Source organism: Diplotaxodon limnothrissa, linkage group LG9, assembly GCF_057381915.1.
Source record: "Diplotaxodon limnothrissa isolate DT_005_m linkage group LG9, D_limnothrissa_male_GT1.1, whole genome shotgun sequence".
Lineage (NCBI taxonomy): Eukaryota > Metazoa > Chordata > Actinopteri > Cichliformes > Cichlidae > Diplotaxodon > Diplotaxodon limnothrissa.
In genome coordinates this window covers 7,551,577-7,579,217 of record NC_140604.1, presented here as the reverse complement: position 1 = coordinate 7,579,217, position 27,641 = coordinate 7,551,577, and the positions used below count along the sequence as shown (strand labels likewise).

Sequence of the window (27,641 nt, the reverse complement as noted above, 5' to 3'; positions counted from 1 at the left end):
AAAACACAGCATGAACAACACAGCAGAGCCTTTTTCCATCAGCCTAACACTGTTTAACTCCACATTAGTGGTGGTCTCTGTCCTACCTTGTCATTGAGGTCTAAGACATAAGTGCTGTGCCTCCACTTAGTGAGGACAATGGGCTCCGGCTGCTTTCTCTCCAGGCTGCGACTCTTAGGAACCTCGCCAGGCTGAGGGGAGATGTTGTACTGCAACGACAGAGACAAGTGGTGATGTTTACAGTCCAGATGTTTTTCTAACAGACCTCACATCCCCTTTCCCTACCTCTCCTTTTACTGTCCACAGGATCATTGGACAGAGGAACTTTCCTTACACAGCAGGCATTGTTTACAGTAAAGTCCACTGACTGTACCTGCGTGTGCACTGGACCACTGTTTACTCACTCTGCAAACGAAGCGGTCTATTCTGATCGCCTCTAAAGCCTCCAGATTAGGTGGTAAAGTGCCACTAATAGCCAGTCACTTAGAGTTCAACGTAAACTTGGCTCTTCCGTGAGCTCTCAGAACTTCATCCACTTACAACAACAGGACTGGTCTCAACACTGCTAGGATGAGGCAAAGTGTGTTACAGTGCAGTGGTGCCAGGTGATGTAATACGACAAGACTTGTCATTGTCACAGGAAGGAACCTGCATTAGGTGGTGGATGTCTGATGTAAAGAGCGAAGACAAAGCACACGGACAACCAAGTTCATCATGTAATCTTACCTTAGGCAATTCCCACTCTGACCTGGAGCCATCAGCGCTGTAGTAGTAGGGTCGGCCTTGTTCGTCCACATGTTTTATCCACTGTAAACATAAACACTGGTCAGCTGCAAATAAAGAAAAAGCATCTGATGGAAGTGCAGTCGCTAAGGGTGACAGGTGAGGTCACCCGAACTCTTTTAAGCACAATCAAAATCAGATTCCACCTTCTCCTGTGTGTATTCAGACACATAGAGGGTGTGTCCATGTTCATCCAGCTCTTCAGACCAGCCTCTAGGGGGTGACCCATACTGGCTGTCAGACTGACTGGAGTGGGTGCTGTGGCAGTTTTCCTCTGAGGACAGTGGCTGTGGAGAAAGAAGGACAGCAAAGAAGACCTTAAAGCAAAGAACTGACTGAACCAAGGGTCACACGTATGACCACACGAATGACCACATGGCAAGTTTGTTCTAACAGGACACAAAGTTATAGTCAACCAAAGTTAAAAATTGGCTGCTGAGTATAAAACTCCAACATGTGAGTTACAGTGGATGTTATGCACTTCAGCAGCATCTCCATGGCTTCATGTTGATATCACTGTAAGGTACAACACCAACATTTAAAAGGTTCTCAAGTAGTTTTCAGCATCAATCATCTTGCCCAACTGTAGGCAAGAATGTAAAACTGTAAACATCATGTAAACATTTTAATGCAAAATGCTGCAGCTACACTACTTATGAGGACCACAAAGAAAGAGCATATTTCGCCAGTATCAGCTTCTCTTCATTAGGTTCCTGTTGAATCCCCCTCCTCACATATAAGGTCTTAAAAAAATCAGGCCCCATCTTATCTTAAAGACCTCATAGTACTGTATGACCCCGATACAACCACTTTGCCTGCAGGCTTACTTTTGGTTTCTAAAATATTTAAAAGTAGAATGGGAGGCAGAGCCATCAGTTTTCAGGCCCCTCTTCTTTGGAACCAGCTTCCAGTTTGGATTCAAGAGACAGACACCATCTCTGCTTTTAAGATTAGAAGTAAAACTTTCCTTTTTGATAAAGCATATAGACAGGGCTGGATCAGGTGACCCTGAACCCTCGCTTAGCTTCCCACAATGCACTGACTGTCTCTTTTTCACTCACCTTTTTTTCCCACTCTTTGTGTTTAATTCAATTCAATTCAATTTTATTTATACATCGCCAAATCACAACAACAGTCTCCTTAAGGCGCTTTATATTGTAAGGTAGACCCTACAATAATACATACAGAGAAAAACACAACCATCATATGATCCCCTATTAGCAACCACTTTGGCGACAGTGGGAAGGAAAAACTCCCTTTTTAAACAGGAAGAAACCTGCAGCAGAACCAGGCTCAGGGAGGGGCGGGGCCATCTGCTGTGACGGTTGGGGAGAGAGAAGGAAGACATTTAATCATTAGTTATTAATCTCTGTCTTTTGTCCTGTCTTCCTCTCCTCACCCCCAACCGGTCGCAGCAGATGGCAGCCCCTCCCTGAGCCTGGTTCTGCTGCAGGTTTCTTCCTGTTTAAAAAGGGAGTTTTTTGTTCCCACTGTCACCAAAGTGGTTGCTCATACAGGGGCCGGGGTCATCTGATTGTTGGGTTCTCTCTGTATGTATTTACCTTAAAATATAAAAGGCCTTGAGGCTGCTGGTGCCAGAAGAGAAAAAGAGTAGAGAAGCGTTCAACCAACTATATTTAGTGAATATAAAAGCTGAACAACCCAAGCATCAAATAACATTTGACGTGTTTCTTTTACTTTATTTATTTATTGTTCTTACTTTATAGCTGACTAATGCTTTTATTTGTGTAAAAATGGTTAACAGTCACAGCTGGAAAATAACATATTGAACAACTTCACACTAGTAGCTGATGGTATTTGCAAATGTCAGTGGCAGATTTATCTGTCGTGTATCGCCACGTTTTTCCTCAGGCTGGTTGGAATTTCATGTTTTAAGTCTTTCAGCCAAGCAGCACAATCAACAACAATAAAACAAAGGTCCTGTGACAAGCTGGAATCAACACGTTTGTTTTTTAGGCTATAATAAGCCACACCAGTGCTCTATCAGTTATACATCAGTACATTAATGCTTCACAAGGGGGCAGTGTTGGATAGTTAGGATGAAATGACAACCTACTAAGAAACCGAAAACATGGTTTCTCTATATCAAAGGCGCACTTGTCTTCCCACCTTCGTCTAACCACAACATCTTTTAAAAGTGAGGTTGACCACAACTTCAACAGAGCCTGTTTATTTAACGTGAACTGCCAGAGACGCCATTTACAGACCATCATGACCTGATTCCTGTTTCCACATCCACTCACACCTACTAAACCCTTTGGCCCAAACAAAGGATTATTTGTTTGAATGCTTGTTCATGTTTGACATTTATGACTACTTACAGAAACAGATCATTTTTAGTATCTCTCTTCAAATACTCCAGGCACCCCTCACCTCACTCTCCGCTGTGCACTGACTGTCTCCTCGGGTACTGCTGGTGCTGCTGCTAGTATCCCTGGTGCGTGGTGGCTTCCAGGTCCGCTCCCCAGTGGCCCGGTTGTAGTAGAAGTGCCTGCCACTCAGATCTTTGTGGGTCTCCCAGTCACCCAGGATGTGGATTGGGGAGCCTGAGGGCACAGGAGGCAGGCTGGACTGAGAGATCTTCAGCTCCTGGAGGTTGGTATAGACAGGTGAGTCGGACCGGCCCTGACTTGTCGGTGATGTTGTCTGGACGAGACAGATGGAGGAAAAGAGGGGGAAAGATCAGGATTTGTGGTGCATTCATTCACGGGTGGCTGATCATCTTTTTTTCATTTATATTCACTGAGTTGTCCTGGGAATTTACGACTGTCCTCACTTTATTCTGAAAATTCAATGACATTCCAGGAATTCCATGACCACAAGACGCCAGTGTCTGCTGACATCCAAGCTACAAACAGCAGCAGCTGTCACAGCGTGGACCCAACGGTAGAACGTGATCAGCTGAGCTGTTTGCTGCAGCACAGTTAGCATTACAAACATAAACATGGAATTTAGCTGCAAAGAAATATAACTGTTGCACAATAATCTAATTTCTCCATTTAGAAGAAGGAAAGTGAGTGAGTGAGGAGGCAGACAAAGGCTTTGAGCAAGTCTGGCAGTCTGCACGGCAGGATGGAGGCGGCACATGTGGCTTGCAGTCACAGAGGTTGAAATCGCACCATATCAGTGAGACTTGAACCACATGCACTCAACAGAGTTATGTAATCATTTATCTGTCAAATCAGAGGCAAATGCTCTGAGGACAAATGTCTGCTGGTATTTTAATGCAAGAAATACCCATGTGGGATAAAAGATATGAAATGCAAAAGAAATGAAATGGTGAATTTCAGAGATTTTACTTCACGGTTCATGCATGAGGCTGTTTAATAGTTATATTAAACAATATGTAGATTGTTTTGGTATGAGCTGCCCAGTTTTTCAGACAACTTCTGCAGCAAGGCTCCTTGAATGTATTGGAACTGTTTCTACTCCTGTTCACACAGTTATTTATTATCATACAAGCCTAAATCTTAACCTAAAGCTAATGATACCATGCTGTCACACTGGCATTAGCACTGCCAGAGGTACAGGTGTAGTTTCAACTGTTCACTAAAAGGACTGCAGATTTTTCTGAGTAACTGGGTCTTAATTCCTGGAAAGAAATATGGATTTTTGGTGCTTTGAGCACAATTTACTTCATCAAGAGAAGGCAGACATACAGCAAATTTCCCCCTAGCACACAAAAAGAGCTCTACAGGTCAGAGGAAAATACAGAATTTTAAACAGAAAGTTTTCACAAGACTCTGTGCAGGCTTGTGAAGAGCTGTCACTTTAAATGTGGCTTTTTGCCATAACAGACAGCACTGTCACGGCACGGCGACCTAACAGCTAAACATCTCCTTAGCAACCATAAATATTGCTTCAAATTGTGCAACAGCAGGTTGGAAAGATTGAAAAATTTGGGGAAACAAGCGTTAGAGAAAAAAAAAAAAAAGCACGTTGCACAGCAAAGGCAAGAGGAAGTAGAAGAGATAAGTTACGTGTGTCTTTTGTGCAAATGGCTGGTATAAAGTGCCGATGCGGTATAGAGATAAAAAGGTTTCTATTAACTAAACAGTTTGTCTTCCATTTAGATCTTTACTTTTACACAATCTAAGAGATGCCGTCTGAATATATTTTCCTGGATTTGGACCTGGCCCTGCAGTGTCAGAGCAGATAAACATCAAAGACAGTTTTTGAGATGGTCTTTTAAAACTTGGCAGCATCCGAAGGTCACTCCACAAAAGGGAAAAAGCTAAGTTACCATGGCTACGGCTCAGAGCGTTTAACGTTCTGTATGCTCTGAAAAAAAAAAATTGGGGGCTTTTGGAGCTGAGCTGAGTCTGACCGGTGCCAGCTTTGGGTGTCTCTAGCGAGCAGGAAAGCATTAGATACAGAACGCTGTGCCAGCACTGCCTCTGTTTGTTACAGGTGAGGAATGTAGGGGTGGAAACACACTTCAGTTACAAGCTTTTGGGCATCTTTCAGGATGCAGATGGAACTTCCTGCCGGTTTTGGAATAACAGGAATATTTTTCACATGAATTATTATTTAATATCCTGCACACGTGCTGGACCGGAGCAAAGGCCTCGTGGCACCCTGCTGGCTTCAGTTAGTTTTACCCGCTGCTTCTCAGTTTCAAGTCCAACACAGAGCGAGCAGCTGAACGAGGCAAAGCGAAGAGACATGACAGTTTGGCTGAACTCGAGTTCAGACTCGTCCGTCGCCACCAGAATGGATCCAGTGTGCTGCAACTTTAACTGCTCTTTTTTTTTTAAAGGAAGTAATACAGCAATGATGGAGTCTCGCGGCTGTGGAGAGCACGGCTGGGGTCAAATCCATTTAGATTCCACTCAGCCCAAACAAACCTGAATGCATCTGGTGGAGAAGTAATTTATATGCTTTAATGTCTGTTTTGACAGAAGGGAAACCAAAACATTTTTTTTGGTTTCTGCATTCAGAGTCATTTCAAAATGATTGTAGTCTGAGTGGAGTGTGCACACGCTTTATTACTGGGTAAAGGAACACAGTTCAACTGCTGACCACACATGCTACAATCATTTTATATCATATTCTGCTGCCTGCATAGAGTGTTTGTCTTCTTTAGCTGCACTGGTCATTTTGCACCACCCTAACATGTAACGTTTAAAAGGACGCTCAGCTCTTCGTTGTTGTTATTAGTGTTATTACCAAAGACTGGACGAAGCTCCCTTTGTGTTTCCACAGGCTGAGTAGTGCTCCCCTCAGTGCTGTTAATGTGGAACATAATGAGTAACAAGAAGAGCACAACCAACAGAGTTTATTACCAAACACCCGACTAATGACTACTGTACACTCAAACTTAAGGCAGTGAGCAAATGCAGATCACAGTCACTGCGTGTTAGCATGACAACGTAACCACAAAGCTATAGTGATAAACTCACTATAACCTTCACCAAATTCTGTGTCGTAATTCCCAATGACATGTAGATGTTTTGTCACATGAACGCTCACTTTCTGTGTGAAATCAAGCGCACACCTTAAGGTTTCCAGTACATCAAACTTTATATATTATTTGCTTCCAGAGAAGGTACCATGATGGTGCACACACACGCACAGACTAAATCACAGGATGAAAACAAAACTAGCTTTGCTGGTTAAAAACAAAACAGGAAAAACAAAAACAAAAAATACAGCCTCTAACACCATGATTCACAGCTCTTTCATCCTCATCAAGCCATTCAGTGAAAGCTCATTACAAATGATGATCCACTGCTTTCCAGGAAGAGACCACTACCATCAAGATAGATATGTTTCATCGCAGCATACAGGTGACGACTCAGGACCATTTCTAGTGTACACACAGAACTGAGATATCACCAGCAGATTCCCTCCTTACTACAAATGGTAAATGGACTGGACACTTAAAGCACTTTAGCACTTTGCCTCATTTAACAGCTGCACTGCAAGCTGGATGCATCAGAAAGCATGGGGTTAGCATCTTGCCCAAGGATATTTGGCTGCAGACTGGAGCAGCCAGGGTTCAAACTACCAACCTTTTGATTAGTGCTCTGACTTCTGACTTGCTCTACCTCCTGAGCTACAGCGACCCCATGCAGGGGTTCAAAGTCTAGCTTTTCCTTTTTTGTTGCTAATCTGTATGACATCTAAACTCGAAAGAGGGAAAAAAGTGGCAACTCCCTCGAAACTAGACAGAAATGAAAATAGCAACATGAAGAGAGGCTGTTCTGTATGAGAAAGAAAAGCTTCATGCAATGTACACCATACACTAAAACACAACACATATCTGGTATTGCAGGAGACAACAGAGGAACTTTTTTTTTTTACTTCAAAATTAAACTTGACATGAAGAGAAACATCACTGGCAGTCACCATCTGTTCCCTAAATTCAGACTGGCAAACTTTCACTATGCTGTTATTAATAATACCTGGAATCCAATGCAACAGTTTCAGGAGAACAAAGCTGCTGCTTGCTGCCAGTGCTGATGGAAAGGTCTCAAACTATAAATGAACAGTTTGAGGAAGAGCACAGAGGAACTAATTGTTATGGGACATCAAAATCCATCTGTGCTGGCAACGCAGAGGCACTGTGCTATATTAATGCAGAGGGCAGAGATCTAAGCAAGCTGACATGGTGAAAATATCTAGCAGTCTCATTTGTGTCACCTTGTGTCCAGAGCTGCACACAAAGACGTCGTCGTCATCCTCCCCGGCTCTCCTGTAGCCTCTGAACACACTGAATGCACGTCGCATGGTGATGCACGGCGGCCATCAAGTGCAACGGGGCACGCGCTGTGGTTTCAAAGCACCCCTCACCAACACAGACGCAAAGAAATACACCGCTTTCACTCAGTCCTTCTGACTTGTAATGTTCCAGCTGAAGGTAACAGGAAATCTGAGACCTCACTTTGTGTGTGTGTGTGAGGTGGAAGGATTCTGTTCCCCTTTGCACTTGTCAAACACACACACACAGAGCGCGGCAGTGTACACAAACGCAACTGACACAACAGGAAACTGCTGAAATAGTGTGAGCTTCCCCTACGAAGAATGACTTTCTGTGGGTTTCGCTCAGACCAGCCGCCGACAAAACTGCTTCACCAAAGGCCAGACTCTATTTTTACCACAGTGTAGAGACCTGAGTGTGCTGATGAGAGATAACACCCCCGATCACTACTCCTGTGGACTCTTCTTTCACCGGGACAAATGAGTGCCATATGACAGATTAGGCAAAGTATATTTAAAGGAGGTTTGACAGGCAATAAAAGTGATTAGGAGAAGAGGAAGGTGTTATTTAAGTTTTAACACCAACGGCAACAATTCTCTAAAGATTTTTGCAATTCCATGTGGCAACATGCTGAAGCTCTTTCACCATTACAACACTTAGTTTTGATCACCGATTTCACTTTGTATTGTTTCTAGATGATACCTGGCACACGACAGAGTGTTAAAAATTACACCGGTAATCTTTTAACATGTTTTAGGTGCCGTATTTAATGTACTTGAGAAACAGTTGAAAAATACATCTGAGAATGTTACACTACAGCAGGAAAAGCCATAGTTAATCTTCAGGTATGACAAGCTGCAGCCGACTAAATTTAAAGCACACACACATGGCATCAGTTATCTATGTGTATCATGTGAAAGGGGTCACATGTCATGATGCATGTGCAGAAAATTATTCCCAGTATTGTCATATCTCATAAGAGCTGCAGGGACCAAATCACAATAAGAGAGATACCAGGGTCAAATAAGGAGTGGATGTAATGACTGCACCTCCTCTGATAGCAATTACCCAAGGTAGGCTATTAATGCTATATTAAATATGACTTGAAACTATCAATGAACACCAAAAAGTAATCAGTAAAATGGTAAATTAGGTCATAAATCAAGTGAGAAGTGGGGCAATTTCCTCATTAACTTAAAAAGTGCAAGCTTTAGTTGACAGTCACCTCTTTTTGCAAACACTTTATTTCAACTAATTATATTTATTTAATGCTAAATCACAACAGTCGCTGCGTTATATTGTAAGGTAAAGACCTAATCGGACGAACCTCTGTGTACAAGCACTTGGTGACAGTAGGAAGGAAAAACTATCTTTGATTAAGGAGAAAACTTCAGCAGAACCAGTTCAGGGACGGGCGTCCATCTGGGGGTGAGGGGAGGGAAACTTGACAAAACACAACGATCAATAACAACCGGGAGGCTTCCCCTGCTGGTCAACAGGAAGACTGCAAGTATAAGGCACTTCCTTACCTGTAAGGTAAGTAAGATACGATTGTGCTTATGATGATGATGATTATTTTGATGATAATGTGCCAATTTTAAAGATAATAAGCATTATTTAACCAAAACGTATGACACATTAATTTAAATAATTCACTCAATTAAATAACACACTTTTTAAAACACTCTTTTTCAACAGTACCAGAAAATACAGGCACACCTGCTAAAATCTTCCCTGTGGTATTACACAGTAAAATACAGCAGGCAACTTCAGCATGACGTCCTCCCACAGTATACTCCCAGTACCCTCACTGTAAATCGCTGTATTCTCAACAGGCAGATTCCTGGCTGAAGTGAATGAGATGTGGCAGAGAGCGGGGAAGGAGGGATCAGGACCCAGGGTCTCTGACAGGTAATTAAAAATAGAGAGGATCTAGGGGATGGGTGGAGGGAGCGAGAGAAAGAGAGCAGGTGATGAGGAGAGAGGGAGAGAGGTGCTGTTGAATACAGAACAGTCTTCTTCACAGCAGAGCAGCCTGTCTGTTGGCAGAGCCGTGATAAATGAGTTTCAGACTACAGGCCAGTACAGTATAGGATCTCCACAAACTGCATTAAGAATGCATTACGCAGGCTGAGTGTGTAGGCCCGTGTGGTTTCATGTCGTTAATTCAACTCAGAGGTCTAATGGAGAAATTGAAGGAAGCTGGGAACGGACGTGCACAGCAGAAAACAAAACAACTGATTAGAGAGAGGTTTACTAATAGATCCCGATGAGCTTAGGCTCTGTTGCAGTTTGCTATCGCCCTTGTATTTATCGCCATATTGAGAAAAGCACACTATAAATCGCCTCCCTTCAGTCAGCCTCCTGTCCCACAGAGCTTGTACAATCGCTGGAGAAGGACTGCACCCAGCAGTGCGCTGTAAATTAAACCATAAATAATTCTCTGTGTAAAGAAGTACAGGTCAGGGTGAGGGCAGCAGGGAAGCACAGGCTGCAGTTAAACTGCAGGTCCAGTAGGTGTCTCCCTTGGGTTACGACAGTAGGCACAGGGGTGGGAGGGGGGAGAGTTTCCATCACAAATATCTGGCCATGAGGAGAGTACCGTGAGGGGGAGGGGTTTCTAGCACATGGCAACCCACTCTGCAGCATCTCCATCAATGGTAGCTGTGCAGCAGTTTGCAGTCCAAACAGCACACAAAGGCAGATCAAACACAGGATCCTGACAGACTAAAAAAGCCGAACACATTACATAATGTTTACAGATCTCACTTCCCTCCTTTGTGACACAGAATCTACGTTTCTGAATAGACACAGATATTTAAAAATGAACAGAAACAAAATGTCTTTTATGTCTTTTAAATGTCTTTAAATTGTGGGTCTGAAATGACACAGCCCCTTAAGACATCCATGCTGTTGCACTTGGTTTTGCAAATGAAAAGAAAGGGAAGTAGTTCCGCAAAGATGAAAGCACACAGCATGAAACAGAAGTTCAAACTTCCTTAACACGGCTCCACCTGTACTGCAGGCCAGAGCCTGGATAATACAGACCTACTGTGCAGTGTTTTGGGTCTGATCACTAATAGTGAACACCAGCACATAACTCCTTACTGGTAAATGTGATGTTATTTATTTGCTGGTAGGCAAATATTCTTTCCCACAAAGTCAATCTTAGGAGGTCTGCATTGAAAATTAAAGGCAGCAGAGAGATTCAACAACAAGCTCCACTCTCTGTAATAACTGTTGTTAAAATAATAATTCTGTATTCCTCCCTCTCATCACCGACAGCACACGGGTCAATCTCACCTCTGAGCGTGGCTCTATTCCCCCGGTAACCACCTTACATAATGCGACTGAGTAATTGAATTAGATGAAAGCAGGTTAAAGGAAGTGCGGTGTGGTGGTGAGAATAGACGGCATGGTGACTGAGACCACGGAGACATCCAGCCAATAAGGTGGTCACCACGAGAACCGTTTGAAGCTAGGTCATGAGGGTTGGAGAGAGGGAGGGCAGGGGAGAGCATGCAGCATCGCTGAAACGCTGCCTCAATCTGCTCCCATTCCCTCTGTTCTTTTGTCCTCAGCTCTCTCATCTTTCTCTGCTGACCTCTTCCCACCGCCGCCTTCCTCTCTCGCTTCTGTTTCCCCTCTCAAGCCACGTTTCTCTGCAGACACACACACACACACACCAAACAACCCTTTCATCTGCTGCATCTTTTGATAATCATGCACCAAAACCTCTTTGGCCATTCTTTCCCTCTTTATCCTGTGCCACCTTTCAGTCAGCCAACGCCCTACTGCTACCCCTCCTTCTCACATTCATCATACTTTCTCTCCCTCTGCTCCAGGAGATATGATGCTGATGACGATGGCCACATCCATATGATCAGATTAACCTACATTTCCGCGTTGCTAGTCATCGCTCCGAACACATTCGCCCACTCTCTCATCATAATATTTCTGGCAAAGCCCTCCCTGTCTATTTTCCATGAACATGAGAAAAGACGCATGCACACACGCGCACCACTCCTCACCTCCCTTAGCAACCAGTTTAAGAAAAAGAGAAAAAAGAAAAAAACGTCTAAATAGTTTGTGCAGGGAAAAAAATGTTAATGAAACATATATATGCAACCTGCACAGGTAGACAGGTCAGCACTTGACAACCAGGGTTAGGCACAAAAAAACAAACAAAAAGAAAAAAAAAAAGCAAAAACCAAGAGATTAAAATCGAGTCAGCATCTTTTCAGCGGTCGGCATGACGACAGCTCCTTTCATTTCACGGATCAGAAGGTTCGGTGAGGCTCATGCGCTGATAGAGATGCGAACAATTAACCTTTCGGTGTGGAGCTGATAAGGCTCAGCTAAAATGTCAGTTTGTTGTGATAAACCTCCAGATAGCTTGTTGGAGAATAACAAGTCTAATAGACACAAACTGTTGCTGCCTGGATACAGCAGACAAAAGAAGGCTCCAAGTGCTAAAACAAGCTGCAGTGGACAAATGAATTTTTGAGTTTTTGTTCCAAAATCATCTGTTTTACATGATTTAAGGCTTCTTCTTTTTTTTTTTTTGTTCAAACAACATCTCTGCAAAGAACAGAGGGAGTTTCACTGCCACACACTGCCTCTCCAATCAGGTTTCCTTCTTGAAATATTAATTGAGTGAGGGGTGGATTTTGAGGACAGGGGAAGCCTGCAGCCATGTTCAGTCTCCTGTGCATAAGGGGGAGACTGTCGTAGAGCCAAGAATGAGTGTGCGGCACTGTGCTCTGCCTATCTGCAACAACGCAACTGAGAATAACTAGAATGAGCCAATCAAAAGCTTCATTTGTAAAGGACCCAAGGACCTGGTTACTTTACAGGTAAACATCAGATCACAGGGGTCGGATTCTATTTGGGCCTCAACACGAATCAAAGTGTGAATGCGAACACAGACGCAGAGAGAAACTTTTTTTAGTTTTGATCTTTTCTTTAAAGCACATGGAGACATTCCCAGACTATTTAAGAATGTGTGTGTATGTGTATGTCAAATATCACCAGGTCAGTGCATGCAGCTGCTCACACTAGCAGGAGAGACGGATCAGAAACATGTTTGTTGCATGTGCTGCTACTGTCAGTGTATGATGTGATTTGTGTAACAAGCCGTTTCAGGTGGGTACCACATGTACCTTTGCTTCACCTGGCTGTGCTCAGTCTCAGTGGTCAGTGCCTCACTGCAAACGGTGTGGTTCTTCTAGAACAGGGGTGTCAAACTCCAGGCCTCGAGGGCGGGTGTCCTGCAGGTTTTAGATCTCACCCTGGGTCAACACACCTGTTTCAAATGATTAGTTCATTACCAGCCCTCTGGAGAACTTCAAGACATGTTGAGGGGGCAGTTTAGCCATTGGAATCAGTTGTGTTGGATCAAGGACACATCTAAAACCTGCAGGACACCCGCCCTCGAGGCCTGGAGTTCGACACCCCTTTTCTAGAAGCTCCGTGCAGTCTCTATACTCACAAGCGTAAATGATTAAGTGCATACTTGACAGATCTGTGGACCTATTACACTCCAGTCTTACGTCTTGACTCCAACAGACTTCCATTGAATAGATTATTCATATTTCATTAACCAGTTACGACAGAGAAACATATCTGCCTGTAGCAATCAATTCCACAGCAGTGCATGCAACATAATGAATTTTGCTGGAATTTTTTCTAGAGTGGAGCAAAGTTGCTACTGTTATCATGCACAGTGCTATACAAATGAGCTGATGCAACAGAGTGGATGAATTCGAAGATCTGGACCTAGGCATATTAACTGCTCCTGTAGCTGAAAGACAACCATAATGTTATTAGCAGGTTGGACTAGTCACAGCATACATCAGCACTTCAGTTTTCGCTCCACTCCATCTTTACGCATCAGCATGTATGTAACCACCTAACATGTTCTCACTGGTTCTTTTGGATGCCCAGAGGTTAGTTTATGGTGGTTATGGACACCCCTGGCGCTCCATTGGCTAATAAAGTTAGAGTCATTTAATATTGTTTTAAATTAACAAACTTCTGTGGGTTTAATTCACTGCAAAGTTTCACTGTTTAAAGTGCTGGTATAACTATGCCTTTTCTCTAAGAAATACTCAGTGCAAAGGATTGTCTAACAGAGTAACAGATTGCAACAAAGAATCTGAATGCGCATGCTGGGGGAAGTTAAAGGCCACCGATCTGCACAGGAGGACAGACTCCCAGACCCCCCAGGAATGTGTCCAGTCTGGGTCATACCCCCCCTACTGTTCAACTCCTTTTGCTTTTCATTTTCTGCCAAACTTGGAGTCAAACTTTCACTAAAAGCTGCGAGCCAGCGTGTGTGCTCTCCGATCAAAGTGTGAGACACGCAGCCAGACTTGTGGGAAAGGACGACAGAGCCGTGCTGCAATCTGTTACCCACACAGCCGTCCAATAAAAAAGGAAGAACAGGATGTGATGGATTTTGCGTACGCTCCTGAGAGAGAACTGGAAGGGGTCTGATAAATGAATTCAGGCTGCACCAGTCAAACGACCTGCCAGCACCCTGACAGCATCAATTTGTTCTGTTTAGTTGCAGTGGGGTTATGGGGGTTGGGGGTTGGGGTATCGATGACGCGCTGAAGGAAAATTCAATTTCTTTAATGGAACTGGCGTTGGCAAATCTCACTCTTATTTCTCATTTCAAGTGGCCCTCATAGTACAAAGAGTCTCTGTGTTCAAATTCGCTGCCATCAGGTTTTCTCTGACTGCAGAGCCAAAGCTAACAGAGGGTCTGTTCTGTGGTGACACCACTAAACATTACACATTACATTCTGACACTTCAGACTATGAAAACTTGCTTAATTAACACAGACAGTGTGCCTGTTTTCAGGTCCTCCTGTATCCAGGCTCACAGACTGCATTACTGCACCAACATCTGTTGGACATTAAAAGAGCAGCACCGGGCTACATATGCAACGGAGATATTTACAGCTGGTGTCTGATCCATCCACCCGTGGCTACGGCTATTAACAGAGCAGAGCGGCAGACAGCGCCACTGTATTTTAAGAACTATTTCGCAGGCGTAATTTTTGTTTTCTTGCCATGTCTTGGTGGCACAGGGCTGAAGCAGAGGCTTAGCAGCATTCCTCTGTGGCTGACAGCTGACAGCTAAGCCCCCAGTTAATGACTAATCCTGCCCTAATGCCTTCAGTGTGATTGGTTCAAGCTAATTACACCGACTCCCTTCCCTGGGTGCAGAATGGCTGGTCGGGTGGGATGGAGAAGAGGTCAAAAGGTGTGTGGACTTGTGCAGCAGAGATCTTGGTGAAAGATGAACAGTCAGAAAACTAACAAGGACCGATTCTAATCAGCTGATTAAGTTGATTGATTTAAGCAAAGCTTTAAAGCAGATTTGTCAAAGTTTTGATAGTTCTAGCTTTTCAAATCTCAAAGCAGCTTCTTTTCACTTGTTGCAACTAAAAGCAGCCACTCCAAAAGTCAAGAGTGCTGAGGCCCACGTAGAAAGCAGAAAACCCCACAGGTCTCCCCCAGTTTTAATCTTCACTCTACTCAAAATACAAGACAAGGTATTGTATTTCTTTGAAATATTTGATTAAAAAAAACATAAACAACACAGCCTGTTATGTAAAAATTGCTGCTGCTTGTTGAAGTTAAGGGCGATATGTGACAAGCCTTCCACTAGGACCCAAACTCCAATGCGAGCATATATCCAGCTCGCCATTGAGTTCCTGATGAAGGCTCTTAGGGTCCTGTTGATCTTGTATCCAGCTGTGGGGCATTGAGTCATAGGCCTTCTTGTAATCAATCCAGGCAGTGCACAGGTTGGTCAGCCTGGTCTTGTAGTCTCGGCTGACTGGTCTGTCTACCAGTAGCTGGTGTTTTACGCCTCTGGTATTCTTGCCAATCCCTTTCTTTGCCCCATGTATTGACCCGGGTGTCTCTCGTCAACTAGCAGCTGGTTCATTTCTGCTGCCAGACGCTCGTGGAGTGCAGTCAGCTTCTTTAGCCAGTAGGCGTGAACCATGTCGGGGCCTGGTGCTGTCCAACTCTTCATACTAGAGACCCTTGCTTGGATGTCTGCCACCGTGATGGTTACTGGACCCTGTTCAGGGAGGTCGCTGTGGTCTGCCCTCAGATCCACTAGCCACTGAGCATTGCAGTTATGGGTTGCGTCCTTCTCCCATATGCTCTTCCAGTATTGTGCCGTCTCCAGCCTTGGTGGTGCTGTTCTCTTATTGTTCCCTTGCCACTGAGAGTACACCTTTGCTGGTTCTGTGGAGAACAGCTGGTTTATTCTCCTGCCTTCTATCTCTCTGGTGTACCTCCTCAAGCGGCTGGCCAAGGCTGTGAGTCTTTGCTTGGCAGTTTCCAAGGCCTCAGGTATGGACAGCTTGCTGTACTTTTTATGCACTTTCTTTGTCGCACCTTTCTGCAACTCCGTTAGTTGGCTAACCTCCCTCCGTGCTACTTTGATCTTGCCCTCTAGCCTCCTTCTCCATGGAGGGTACTGCCCCTTGTGGCTGTTCAACTTATAGCCAAGTATCTCACTGATCACTGCTGCCATATTATAGATCAGCTTGTTAGTCTCGGTAAGCGTGGTTGTAGGTATCGTCCGTAGTGCTGCATTATCATCATCTAGCAGACCTTCTGAGGGTACTTCACGTAATATTTTTTATATTGTACCTCGTCAATCTCTAGCTGTGCGAGCAGTCCCTTCTTTCGAATGTTGGAACACTGAGCTACTAGTTGTTTCGCCGTCATTGTGGATGTTGGGTATCGAAGAATCCATAGGTCCTTCATCCTATTCATGTAACCCCTTCCGCCAGGGTTACTTGCGTAGTAGCATTCCAACAACGCCCTGTTTTCGTGTCTTGCCCACCGATGCCTGTCTCGCTCATGTCTGCGGTAACATCATGACCCACCAGGGGGCCCCACTCCCATTTTGGCCATGACGCACAAAAGAACCATTTTGGATTTAGCTTTAAAGGTTTCCTTGGCCCCGCCTCTCGCCCTGTGGTAGCTGGGATAGCCTGATAGTTCAGCGTTGCTTCTAACCTGCTTAAATCACCACAAACACTTCTGCAGAACACACAACCTGCAAGAAAGATGGTTATGATCAGCTTCGAATGGATGAAAATAAGTTTTGAATATGCAATCTGTTGAGCCGTACATTGGTAAGACCACGGTTACCATGGGAACCTGCAAGCATTCAGATAATCCATAAGAGGCCTGAGTTTGTTTTTTGACGTTATTACTATTTTTCATGCCCGGACTTTATCTGCCGACAAACACTGCAGCACTGCTAATGCTGCAGCTAACAGAACACAGAAAAGAGAACTGATTGGTTTGTTGTACTAATTTTTTTTAAGTCTTAATTTTGGTAAACAAAGCTTTTATCAATTAGACCTCAATTACACTCTTATACTTCTTGGAAGTCCACCACCTGGGACACACACATAGTTGGTGCCTTATAATTAAAATTCTCAGCAGACGAGTCTGTTACGTCACAAAAACCATTCAGATACACGTCCACACAGACCTGTGTCACATTGATCCGGGAGGACCCCAAATAGTTGCCTTTCCTTTCTGTTATTTATTGACTGGGCTAACTCAAAGAAAACTTGACTTGATCCACTATCCTTGTAGTGCATTACTCCGCAAATGCAGCAGCACAGGATCTGTGTTAACCCAGCTGCTTAAACAAAGCCATTATCCTTCCACTTGATGGTCTCATACCGAGCATAGCAGGCAGGAAAACCTCGGCTTTCATCACACACAGAGCAGAGCTGTTATTGGAGAAGTCTATCCAAATGCGGCATTCTGACGAGCCGTGTTTGTTTCTAGTGAAATACAGATCTATTTTTATTGTACAACATTGCTTTACAGTAGATACAACACACTTTACTAAAGCACAAACTACATCATAAAAACACATATTCAATCTGTAACAGCTCATTAGACAGAAAAACAAGGTCAGCAGAGAGCTGAAGGATTTCATTACAGAAACCAGGCTGTTATAGCATTAATCTACTGCCACAGCAGCCTTTACTTTTATGATTTTAGGATTTTTAAGAAATGCTGGAACCAGGCTGCAGGGATCTGCTCCCATTTAGCCCCAGGCATATTTGTGAGTTCGGCCACTGATGCTACCTGATAAGGCCAGGCTTCGACCACAACACTGATTGATTACAATGTTTTAAAATTTGTGTCTGAAAAAGGTAATAACTACATGACTCATGGTGCACCTTGTTAGCTGACAGTTGTGTTCGGGTGGTAGTTGAATAACAGGTACTGGTAAGTATAAAATTCAATCTTGACTTAAAAAGCTGGAACGGGTATCATGACAGTTTATGGGGTTTGATTTATTCAGCTCAGCTCTGTGTAGTTTGATTTTCAAAGTTTTCCCATGGTCAACCTTACATCACCCGACTTCTAGGGATGGGTATCGAAACCCGGTTCTTGTTGAGAACCGGTTCCCACTGTTTCAATTCCTTGAAATCGTTTGCCATTTTTGCAAACGATTCCCTTATCAATTCCAGTCGCCCCAAATGACGTCACCATGTTGCAGAGCGTCGCTTACCTGGCAGGAAACACGGTGCCTAAGCGGCTCAAACGCTCAAAAGCTTGGTTATACTTTACGAGAACGGATGACAACAGGGCAACTTGCAATACTTGCAAAGTAGATATTTCATTTAAGGGAGGAAACACTACGAATATGCAAAAGCATTTGCTCACAAAACACGCGATCGTGTTTTTAAATCCGCTCCGGACTCGTGAATCTCAACCCAGCAGCAGCGGTAACGTTTACACGTCCTCTCCCGTTAATGCGGCAGGTAAATAATCAACTAACAGTGCATATTATGTTAGCGCGATCTGCCTTATTACAAAACCTGCTATTACTGTGCATTTAGGTGACCATGATGAGACAGACAGAGTCTGGCTCAGATGCTGGCAGTTCTCACTGCAGTCTACTGGTAGCGTCTCCTTTCAGGCCAGGATAGACGAATGTCACCGAGCAGTGACTAAGTTTGTGGTAAAAGGCTTGAACCCATTTGCCACAGCAGATGCCCCCGATTTCACTTTGGTAAGTGAATGTGTTTAATTGTAGGCAGGGACATTACTGGATATTCTTGTGTAATTGCTACAGAATAATTTATGTTATACTTTGTTATTGCTACAGAAGAATATTTATTTTATTATTTTACATTTACAATTTTTTTTCCTGGGGACCCTGTGACACCCCATTGAAGAGCCGTAGGCTGGATCTCTCAAGATCTCACTGTTGGGTTTGTAAGGCCATGTTACTCCTAAATTTCTATCTTGTTCAAAGAGAAGATATAAAACAAAGTTCTAAGCTAATCGACCTTAGTGTTCTCCTTTTTTAAAAATAAGAATCGATAAAGAATCGAATCGTTAAACAGAATCGAAAATGGAATCGGAATCGTGAAAATCTTATCAATACCCATCCCTACAGACTTCATACAAGGTTTTAGACGGAGCTAATGTCTCTGGGGTTTGTTCTTCAGGAGCAAGCGGGGGGAAATATTTTCCTCGTGAACATCAAACGTCAAGGCGTTTCCTTGGTTGGCACAAAAGCTCTGTCCCAAACCCTAACAACCCCCAGTCCCATTATGACAGCATGTGATGGTACTGTGCCCACTAAATCAGCCAATACAACATGGCAACCAACACAAGCAGAATGTATCATTAACATGCCCGTTTCAGACTGCATTTCATTTTGCCAATAAGAGTATGTTTAACTGCGCAGGACTTCATGTGCGTCAGCACCTGGTTTTTATTTTAATGAATCTGACTGGAGCCTGAACCAGAGGTCACTTCCACTCTGCAGCAGAACAAAGCTGGAACATTGGCTCCACACAGAAAGATGGAACGAGGCTTTGTTGTTGTGAGAGACGAGGAGAATGTGTGCACGTGCACATATCCTTTTAATACATGTGCAAGGGCTCATACGCACGCGCACACACACGCACACACACACACGCACGTTTCAACTTTTTATAAAAGAAGCGTTTTACACACAAAGGCTTCAACATATAAAGAAAAACGTGTCAGTCTGCAGAAAGCACTCCCTCAGTGCTCCCTGTTTTAGTAGATTAGGTTTCAGAAATCACAAACTGTATGCAGCAGTGGAGGTACATAATGACCTCATTGATGAGTTCTGGAAACATGTTGATGTATATTAACATCTGTATTCTTGGTTTGTCAGCATTTGCAGGCACTTGGCTCAAATTAATCAAATCCTGATGAGTCCTGAGCAGGTGAGAAGAAAACAGCAGGATGTGTCATGCAGTGAAGGCGTGATTAGACCGTTTCTCAGCTGAACTAAAACCAGTGATTCATTTCACGCCGATAACACCGAAACAGTTACATAAATAATGATGAAATAAATCCTAGCCGACTCCTGGAAGAGAAGGAATGGTGCACTCCCGTCCTTCACTGTCATCTCAGCATCCAAAAAAATGTTCCTGCTGCAGACAGATGAGCACTTGAAGCAGGGACTGGGACAAAAACAGATCGAGTTACTGTCTTCACAGTACAGACGCCAAATATATTGCGAGTCAGCTGCCATCAGAGCTGAGATATCAACCTGTTAGATAATTGGGACTTTTTTAGTGATGACAGCTTTTACAGATTACTAAAATCTACACATTTGCTGATAACACGCTGATGGCGTGTTCATTTTGCAAACTTAAACAAACAGTAGAGGATTAGGATAATCTTATTGATCTATGCTGCAGAAAAATTTCTTGTCATCCTCTTCAGGGATTCCAGAGGTCAGGGGTGGCTACTAAATGCTGGAACAAGCTAGCATGCTTTAGTTAAAGCCTTTCATACAAAGAACTGCTTCTCCCAAGTCAATCATCAGCTGTTTTCACACATCAGGATGTTCATTAGAGTTAGGTCACTTGTCATAGCTTAATTCAGATATTCCCACACTGGTGGAACAAGTCACAGTACACAGATATTATATCTAATAAACTGTATAAACAGAAGTGAAGTATTATTTTTACGCTAGCTGACAAACTGCCTCATTGTCTGGAATAATTTATCTTAAGACATTAATAAAGTAATGATTGCAGCTGATCGGTGTAGCTACTGTAAGTTGGCATAAGCACAGAATGACACAGTTTTTGCTATTTTGGTTTTGAAAGCCAAATAGTGCAGTTTTTTGTTTTGTTTTGTTTTTTTGTGGAGCCTTCCAAGGATCATCATCGTTTACTTTTACAAAATAACAGGATTTTAGTTCAAGTGCATGTCGGTGCTAGTCCATCCAATCCTCACCGAACTTGGAAAAAAAACGACTCAACTGCTTCAACCTTTTACACACCTGGAAACTGAATTTTGTGTCCACTTGCGTCCTTTGTGTTACTTTTAACTGTGTATCTTTTACTATTAGTATAATTTTAAATACTCTACATCATTGTCAACAACAGCTAGCCTTCAATAACATGTAATATGTTTGACATTATAGGTGACCCAGTGCTGTTCTGGGATATTTAGACTTTTGTCTTATATTAATTTTTTAACATCTGTGATTTCCCACAAGGTAGTGTAGATTATTCCCGTGCATGAAGAACAAACTGGTCAGATGCCAACAGATTAGTCAAAACGAGTGCATGTCTAAAAAAAGTTATACTGCTGCGAGAAAAACTGACAACCTTAGGTTCAAGATGTCACATTTTATAAACACCAGCCCTGTGTTTGCATCCTGTGAAGCTGATTATGTAATACCTACAGTAGCCTGCTAAAAAAGGTCAGCCTCGATTTAAGTCACTGGACTGTAGTAAGTCCTGCTACAGAGGCAGCAGTGGAAGAACACTAGTTTTAGACACAGAGAGGTGTGTGTGTGTGTACAAGTTTAGAAATCTTTGTCTAAACAAATTGGCAGTAGGTCAATTAGATTTGTCCTCACTAAGATATGAAAACAAATGTGTGTCTGTTTTTATTGAAGAAGATTCACCTGCAATAACAGAAATATGTCAGAATAAGTCTCCCTACTTTATGTTTTGTATGTGACAAAAACATTTTTTAAGGTCTGTTACCTAAAATTATATATAAACAGCCCTCTTATCTAGACAACTCACTGGGGCTGCTGCTAACTGAGGTCTAATTAATTCACCGTAATTACAAACATTAACTTCAGTGAGTGATTGTTGTCAATATGCACAAGCCCTGAGGGGCAAATGAAAACCGAAGAGAACGGTGGTGCGTTACGGCTGCAAGCCTTCCAAGCAGACCGCAGGTTTGAAGGTGTCTGACACCTTTTCATGGCAGCAAATAAACCCGAGTGCAACCAATGACATTTCCAACATAAAGGCTCTATTATAGTTATGTGTTCCAGTTCCAGGTGCTATAATCCTATATCTAATTAACATCCCATGCATGAAAAAGGTTTATGGTTAAAGCAGACATTTGGAATTGTCACAATACAAAGAGCACTAATAACATTAATTACAGCGTTGCTCCATCCAGGTAACTGCAACAACGTCGTTGTTATATGAGCCGACACAATGAAAAGAACTGCAGGAATTAGTGATTCACCGTTATGCAACAGTCAGACATGGTACGGGTCTTTCTGATCGATACTGGCCTACGGACTGAGATGAGAACTTTATGCATGGCTGTGGCCGTTTATCTATTATGTCACATCAGTTTTGTGAGCCATTTGAAAGCTAATCATTTTAAAATATTTGTGGTGCACATACAAAGGTGTCACTGAATAATTAAAAAAAGCATAAATTAAACACAAAAAAGTACAGATACTGGAGAATTTGTTGATTGAAAAACTGATTGCTGAAACTTGAAATAGTTCTTTAAGGAAAAACACCTTATGAAAAAGTGCTTGCCCTACTGTATCAAGTCAACATGCTTCATGATAACAAATGCTAGAAGAAACAGTCATCACTGCTTTATACCAGCGTTCACTGAACAGTCAACCAGTGCTGCAGTATTAAATGATTATGTATCATATGAGAGGGCTGGATTAAATGTGACAACTCTTCGTTGTCCAAGCTTACATCTGCATGCTCCTTGTTTACTGGCTGCAGTCTTCCATAAAACAGTTAACGGGCAGAAATAGACGGTTTCACAGTTCACATAAGAAGAATTTTGAAATTGTTCTGGTACATGTGAGGTATTCCGCTATCCTCCCCTTCACTGTCCTGTACATTGTGAGGAGGGCTGATGGAAAATACAGGCCCTGAGAGCCTGGTAGCAGTAGGTCTGAGGTCTATTGATGCTGTGAGCGATGAAGTGCAGAGACGGCACACAATACAAGGGTTCTTGGTACAGAGGATAACAATGACCAGTCAGCCTTCAGTCACTGCAGCTGAGCAGCTGACTATGACGGGGGAAATGGAAGAAATGGGGGGGGGTTTAAAAAGAGGTGTGAAGTGTCACAAGGGTTACTTGGTAGGAGGGAGGGAGCGGGCAGAAACATTGTGACATAGGCAGACACTAACAATAGAGAACAACAGAGCCACAGTAGGTACTACTGTGGTTGCTGTGGAGAGGTGGTGGGTGGAAGGGGTTAAGCCAACCTGCCAGTTATTATTAGAGAATAAAAGAACTGTCTGTACATGGTGTATTTCAGTCTTTTCTTCCTTCACACTGGAAGGCAGGTGTGTGGGTAACAGAGAGGAGGGGGGGGGGGGGGGGGGGGTGCTTCAACTCATCAACCCATGTTGAGGAAAAACTTTAATTGTGAAGACAATCACCTCAGAGCACGCAGGCGAGGCACTGTCACATCTCACAATATCAGCTCTGTTCACTGACACAGTCTGTTCTCGTTACAGGCCCGTTCAGGCTGAACTGCATTTGCCCCGTGGTTAAGTGAAGGTCAGATCCTCTTTATACTCACTCGCTCCGACTCCCTTTTGATGCTGGAGGAAGAATGTGAAAACAAGCATCAGCCTCTTCTCTCTCATGTAACCCGAAACAGACAGACAGCCAAGGTTTAGAAATACTCCTGAGGATGCTTTAGTCTTACCAGGGCTGCCCCCTTCAAAGTCACTGTTTCAAAGCAACAGTTAAGGATCCCTGATTCAACTCAAAAGATTAATTTATCAAGATGATAACATGCGTTGTGCTCGTGGCTATCAGAAGAGAGAAGGCGAAACCTTAGGTAAAGTAATTCCCTGCTAGCTGAGCCCCTCTCTAAAAAAAACGCGGTCATGTGGGTGACCTCCTGTGTGTGATGCAGGCCCGGTGTTGATCTCTCTCTGTTGGTGTTTTTCCTGGATCGTCATAATTGATGTTGGTCCAAGTACCACATCGCAAGTCAACAATCACATTACTGTGACGTCATGGTTTCCTGCAATCCTACACACATAACCTTAGCCGCTGTAACTTTATCACTAACCACGATAACGCTCCCAGCCCTGACCCTAGCTTCCCATTTTCTGAGTTTTTTTGTCCTGAGTGGACATCAGCAGGGTTTTTTTCTGCATTGTAAAACTATGACATCATAACAATGTGATTGGTTACTTGTAGTGCTAAACCTTAACCAATATTCATTATGAAGATTCAAGGAACAACACCAATGCAGAGATATCAGTACACACTGAGATGTAACCCTTAACAACACACAGCTGCTGTAGTTATTCAACCAACCAAGAAATGCCTTTGAGTTGAAATAGTGTTTTCCCCCACCAATAGCATGTTATTATGTCAAAATAAAGGAATTGGTATTTGAATCACTGTAGTGAACTGCAGAATCAGAGTCAACTGAACGGGGAGGTCCTAATTGTCAACCTTCTATAAGTAAGGCCCAGTTGAACTTGCCATTCGTGTGTTAAATGTTACTTTGACACATAACGCCCACGTAAAGGTTGTTGAAGATGCATGTTCCCCATGGCAACCGGTTGCCTAATTCAGCAGGATAATGCACTCCACCGAACTTGTCCCAGATCTCAATCCCAGGCTGAACATTTATGGGACATTTCAGTAAATCCCCATGAGACAACACACAAGACCCACAGGAGCAGCTACCAATGACATGCCTCGACTTTTCTGTTTTTATGTCACGGGGTTGAACGGTGTTAACCAGGTGGTTTTAATAATTGCGTATATCCTTTGGATGTTAGGTCTAACGTTTCCACAGAAGTGGATCTTGAGTGCTCATATTGTAGAAACCTACCGATCAACAGTTAAACCACCCTAAAGAACGCCTTGCTAAACTATATGGACAAAGGTATTGGGCCAACCTCCTAATGTGATTTCAGCCCCACAGTGTATAAAATAAAATACATTGTTGAAAAAAATAGGTAATTCTAAAGAGCTCACTGAATTTAACATGGTGATGTAAGAATTCAGTCAGTTCATGAATTTTCTCCTCTCCTCGATATTTTACAGTCGACTGGAACTTATGCCCCCTGCTGGAGTGTGTGTATAAGGCATTTCTGCATTGGCTTCCATTGTTTAAACTTATGAGCTGTGGAATGTTTTAGTGTTACTGTTTTGGTGACTGTCTGGTAAACAGACATAGCTCCAGTTCTATGATGGATGCTTTGATTATAGATTTCATATTATCATATAGATTGCTATATTGCTATTTACCAGTGTAGTTTGGATTACTGTCATCTTTTTTAGTTTTAATTCTCTGGAACTTCACTCGTCATGGTGACTACTGGGAGCCAACAGGTACAGCATGAGGTACAAAAGCAGTTTTACTACGAAGCTGCTCTGCTGCTATTCTAATTAAATGATCAACTCGCACATTCAATTTTTAACGAGAAACGTAAAGTAGCACCTCTAGCTCTATATTTAGTATGCACTTAGGTGAAACAACTATGCTACAGCATAGAGGTACTTGTTTATTCCTATTATTTAAAAACGAAATATACAGAAGTCGGATATCTAATAGTATTAGTCTTTTTTATGGAATTATTCTATCAATAACACATGCTTTTTACACAAGGAAATTACAACAGCAGCAGGGCTCGCAAAATTGCTAGCCCGACGTCCCGGGGCTAGCGATTTTTCTGGTCGGGCTACCAAAATCCATCTCAGCCCTGCCCGTCAGGCTGTCATAGGAAGAAAAAATATGTCAATGCTTTTGCATTCTTTGGCAAACGTAGCTGTCAGTATGTGACATATTGAAATCGCGTTTGAATTTCCACTTGTTTTTTGCTTCACTTTCACTTTGCGATCGCGCGAACTGTGAATAGAGAGCGGCAGCTACTGACTGGTGAGTGACAGATTAATTGCGCACTAATTCCTCTGACATCGTCTTATCACTCATTAGCTTACTATTCAAACGTGACAAGTGAAATCTCCCGCAGCAAGCTTAAACATGTGATACAGGTTGATTGCGCAGAGAATCGCTGATCATTATGCAAGTGCCTGTGTAAAAGCAGATGGATTTACGCAGGTATTTTAGTTCTGCAGAGCCAAATAAGACAGGTCAGGGTGAAGAAGGGACAGCCAAAGAAAAGCCGATCACAAAACGGAAAAGATATGACAAATCAGGCTATGAGGCAAAAGGAAAGCGCAGCTTTTTTTGGTTTCATGGACAAAAGAATTTCTGTGGCTGGAATATGACGAGCTAAATAACATAATGTTCTGCGAGGTGTGTCTTGAGTTTCCCTCGATTTCTGAGTCAACAAGCACCTTTGTTACTGGGACCAGTAATTTTAAGAAAGACCCCATTAGAACCCATGAGAAATCCAAGAAATGCATTATTGCTCAGTCTGCAGTATCTTTCCCAGAACAAACGCCAATTGCAAAAAAACTACTAAAAATAAACCCAGCACAACAAGAAGTCCAGAAGAAACGCAGAAGAAAAAGCTGTTTAGAACAGCGTGATGTTGCAAAGAGTGAACTACCTTTGGCAAAATTTTGCAGTCTTTGCAAACAAAGCAAATGGCCTAGATCTTGGTTCCACTTACCTCTTACCCGTGACTTCAGTGGAAATGTCAGATTCAGGATCTGACACAGACTGATTCATGTTCTACACAGTTCTTACAAGTTCATAGAAGTTTCTGTTCAATTAGAACCAAATATTTGAGTTGATGATTGTATTTTTTTTTTTTTACAGTTGTTGTAATTTGTGTTTTAACAATTTTTTAAGTCAATCAAAGAAAAATTGTCCTCTTTTTTTTCATGCTACTTAAATTTATTTTGGGCTACCATAAACTGAAGAGTGTCTGCCCGAAGGGCTACCAGAGATTTTGAAATTATACGAGCCCTGAGCAGTCTGCTGGTACAGCATGGTAGTGATTATCAGAGACCATGACAAGATCCCAGACTCACCAACACCTGCTCCACTTTTCCCCTCAGCCAAGTAGCCTAAGCCTTGACACATCCAGTCCCATTCACTAAGCCTTCTCTTACACAGTGCACAATGGCAGCTACTCACAATGTAATGAGGGGTCCTCAGGTATGAAAACATGGTCCGAAAGAAGAGAGACGAGTCCGGTCAGGGCTGGGGTGGTCCTGAGCAGGTATGTCGATGTGGCAAGTAGTAGCTACTGTAACAACCTGACTACATCCACACAGTCGTCACGGAGAACAGAAGAGGCCTCAGCGGCCGATTAAAGGATCTTAAGAGATCTATTTAGGGCTCTGGTGCTAGCCTTAAATAGGAGGACTCATTAGCTGAATGACCTGATCCTCTCAGAGACACAGGGAGGGAGAGAGGGAGATGGATGTAAGGAGGGAGAGAGAAAGAAAATACAGAGCAAGATGAAGGCAATGGCAGAAAGAATCAGAAGGGACTGCTTGAGAAGTGGCCGTACCATGGACAAAGGCTATAAAAAGGTCAGAGTTCACAACCTTGGGGTCATAAAATCTGGTTCACACGCTCCATTTAGAGTGACAGACGCTCCAGTGAATTCTGCACTGAAAACTGTTGTGAATCTACTCACGACAAAAGCCAAAAACTAATCTCAGCACTTTCCGAGACACAACAAGAGCTCAACAAAAGCCATCGGAAAGCCAATCGCAAACAGGAAATAACATCCAACAAGCCGCAATGATCAAATTGCCAAAACCCACCGCCATCGAGATTAGATTTTTGGCATTGTTGTAAGTCTGCCACCAGCTGTGTGTGAAAACAAAACAAAGTGATCACAGCTGATCCCAGTGCCCCCCTTTTTGTGTGTGGTTTCAGTCT

General features: G+C 43.0%; 1 protein-coding gene across 1 annotated transcript in view; it reads right to left on the bottom strand.

Annotated features, from left to right (window-relative positions):
* Positions 1 to 27,641, bottom strand: part of arhgap12b (Rho GTPase activating protein 12b) — a 63,306-nt gene that overhangs the window by 9,502 nt on the left and 26,163 nt on the right. Inside the window, exons 3-6 of the mRNA XM_085362606.1 lie at positions 3,178 to 3,450; positions 930 to 1,070; positions 727 to 807; positions 87 to 209 (exon numbers count right to left, since the gene is read on the bottom strand). Coding sequence (XP_085218732.1) covers positions 87 to 209; positions 727 to 807; positions 930 to 1,070; positions 3,178 to 3,450 — 618 coding nt within the window. The remainder of the gene's footprint in view (positions 1 to 86; positions 210 to 726; positions 808 to 929; positions 1,071 to 3,177; positions 3,451 to 27,641) is intronic.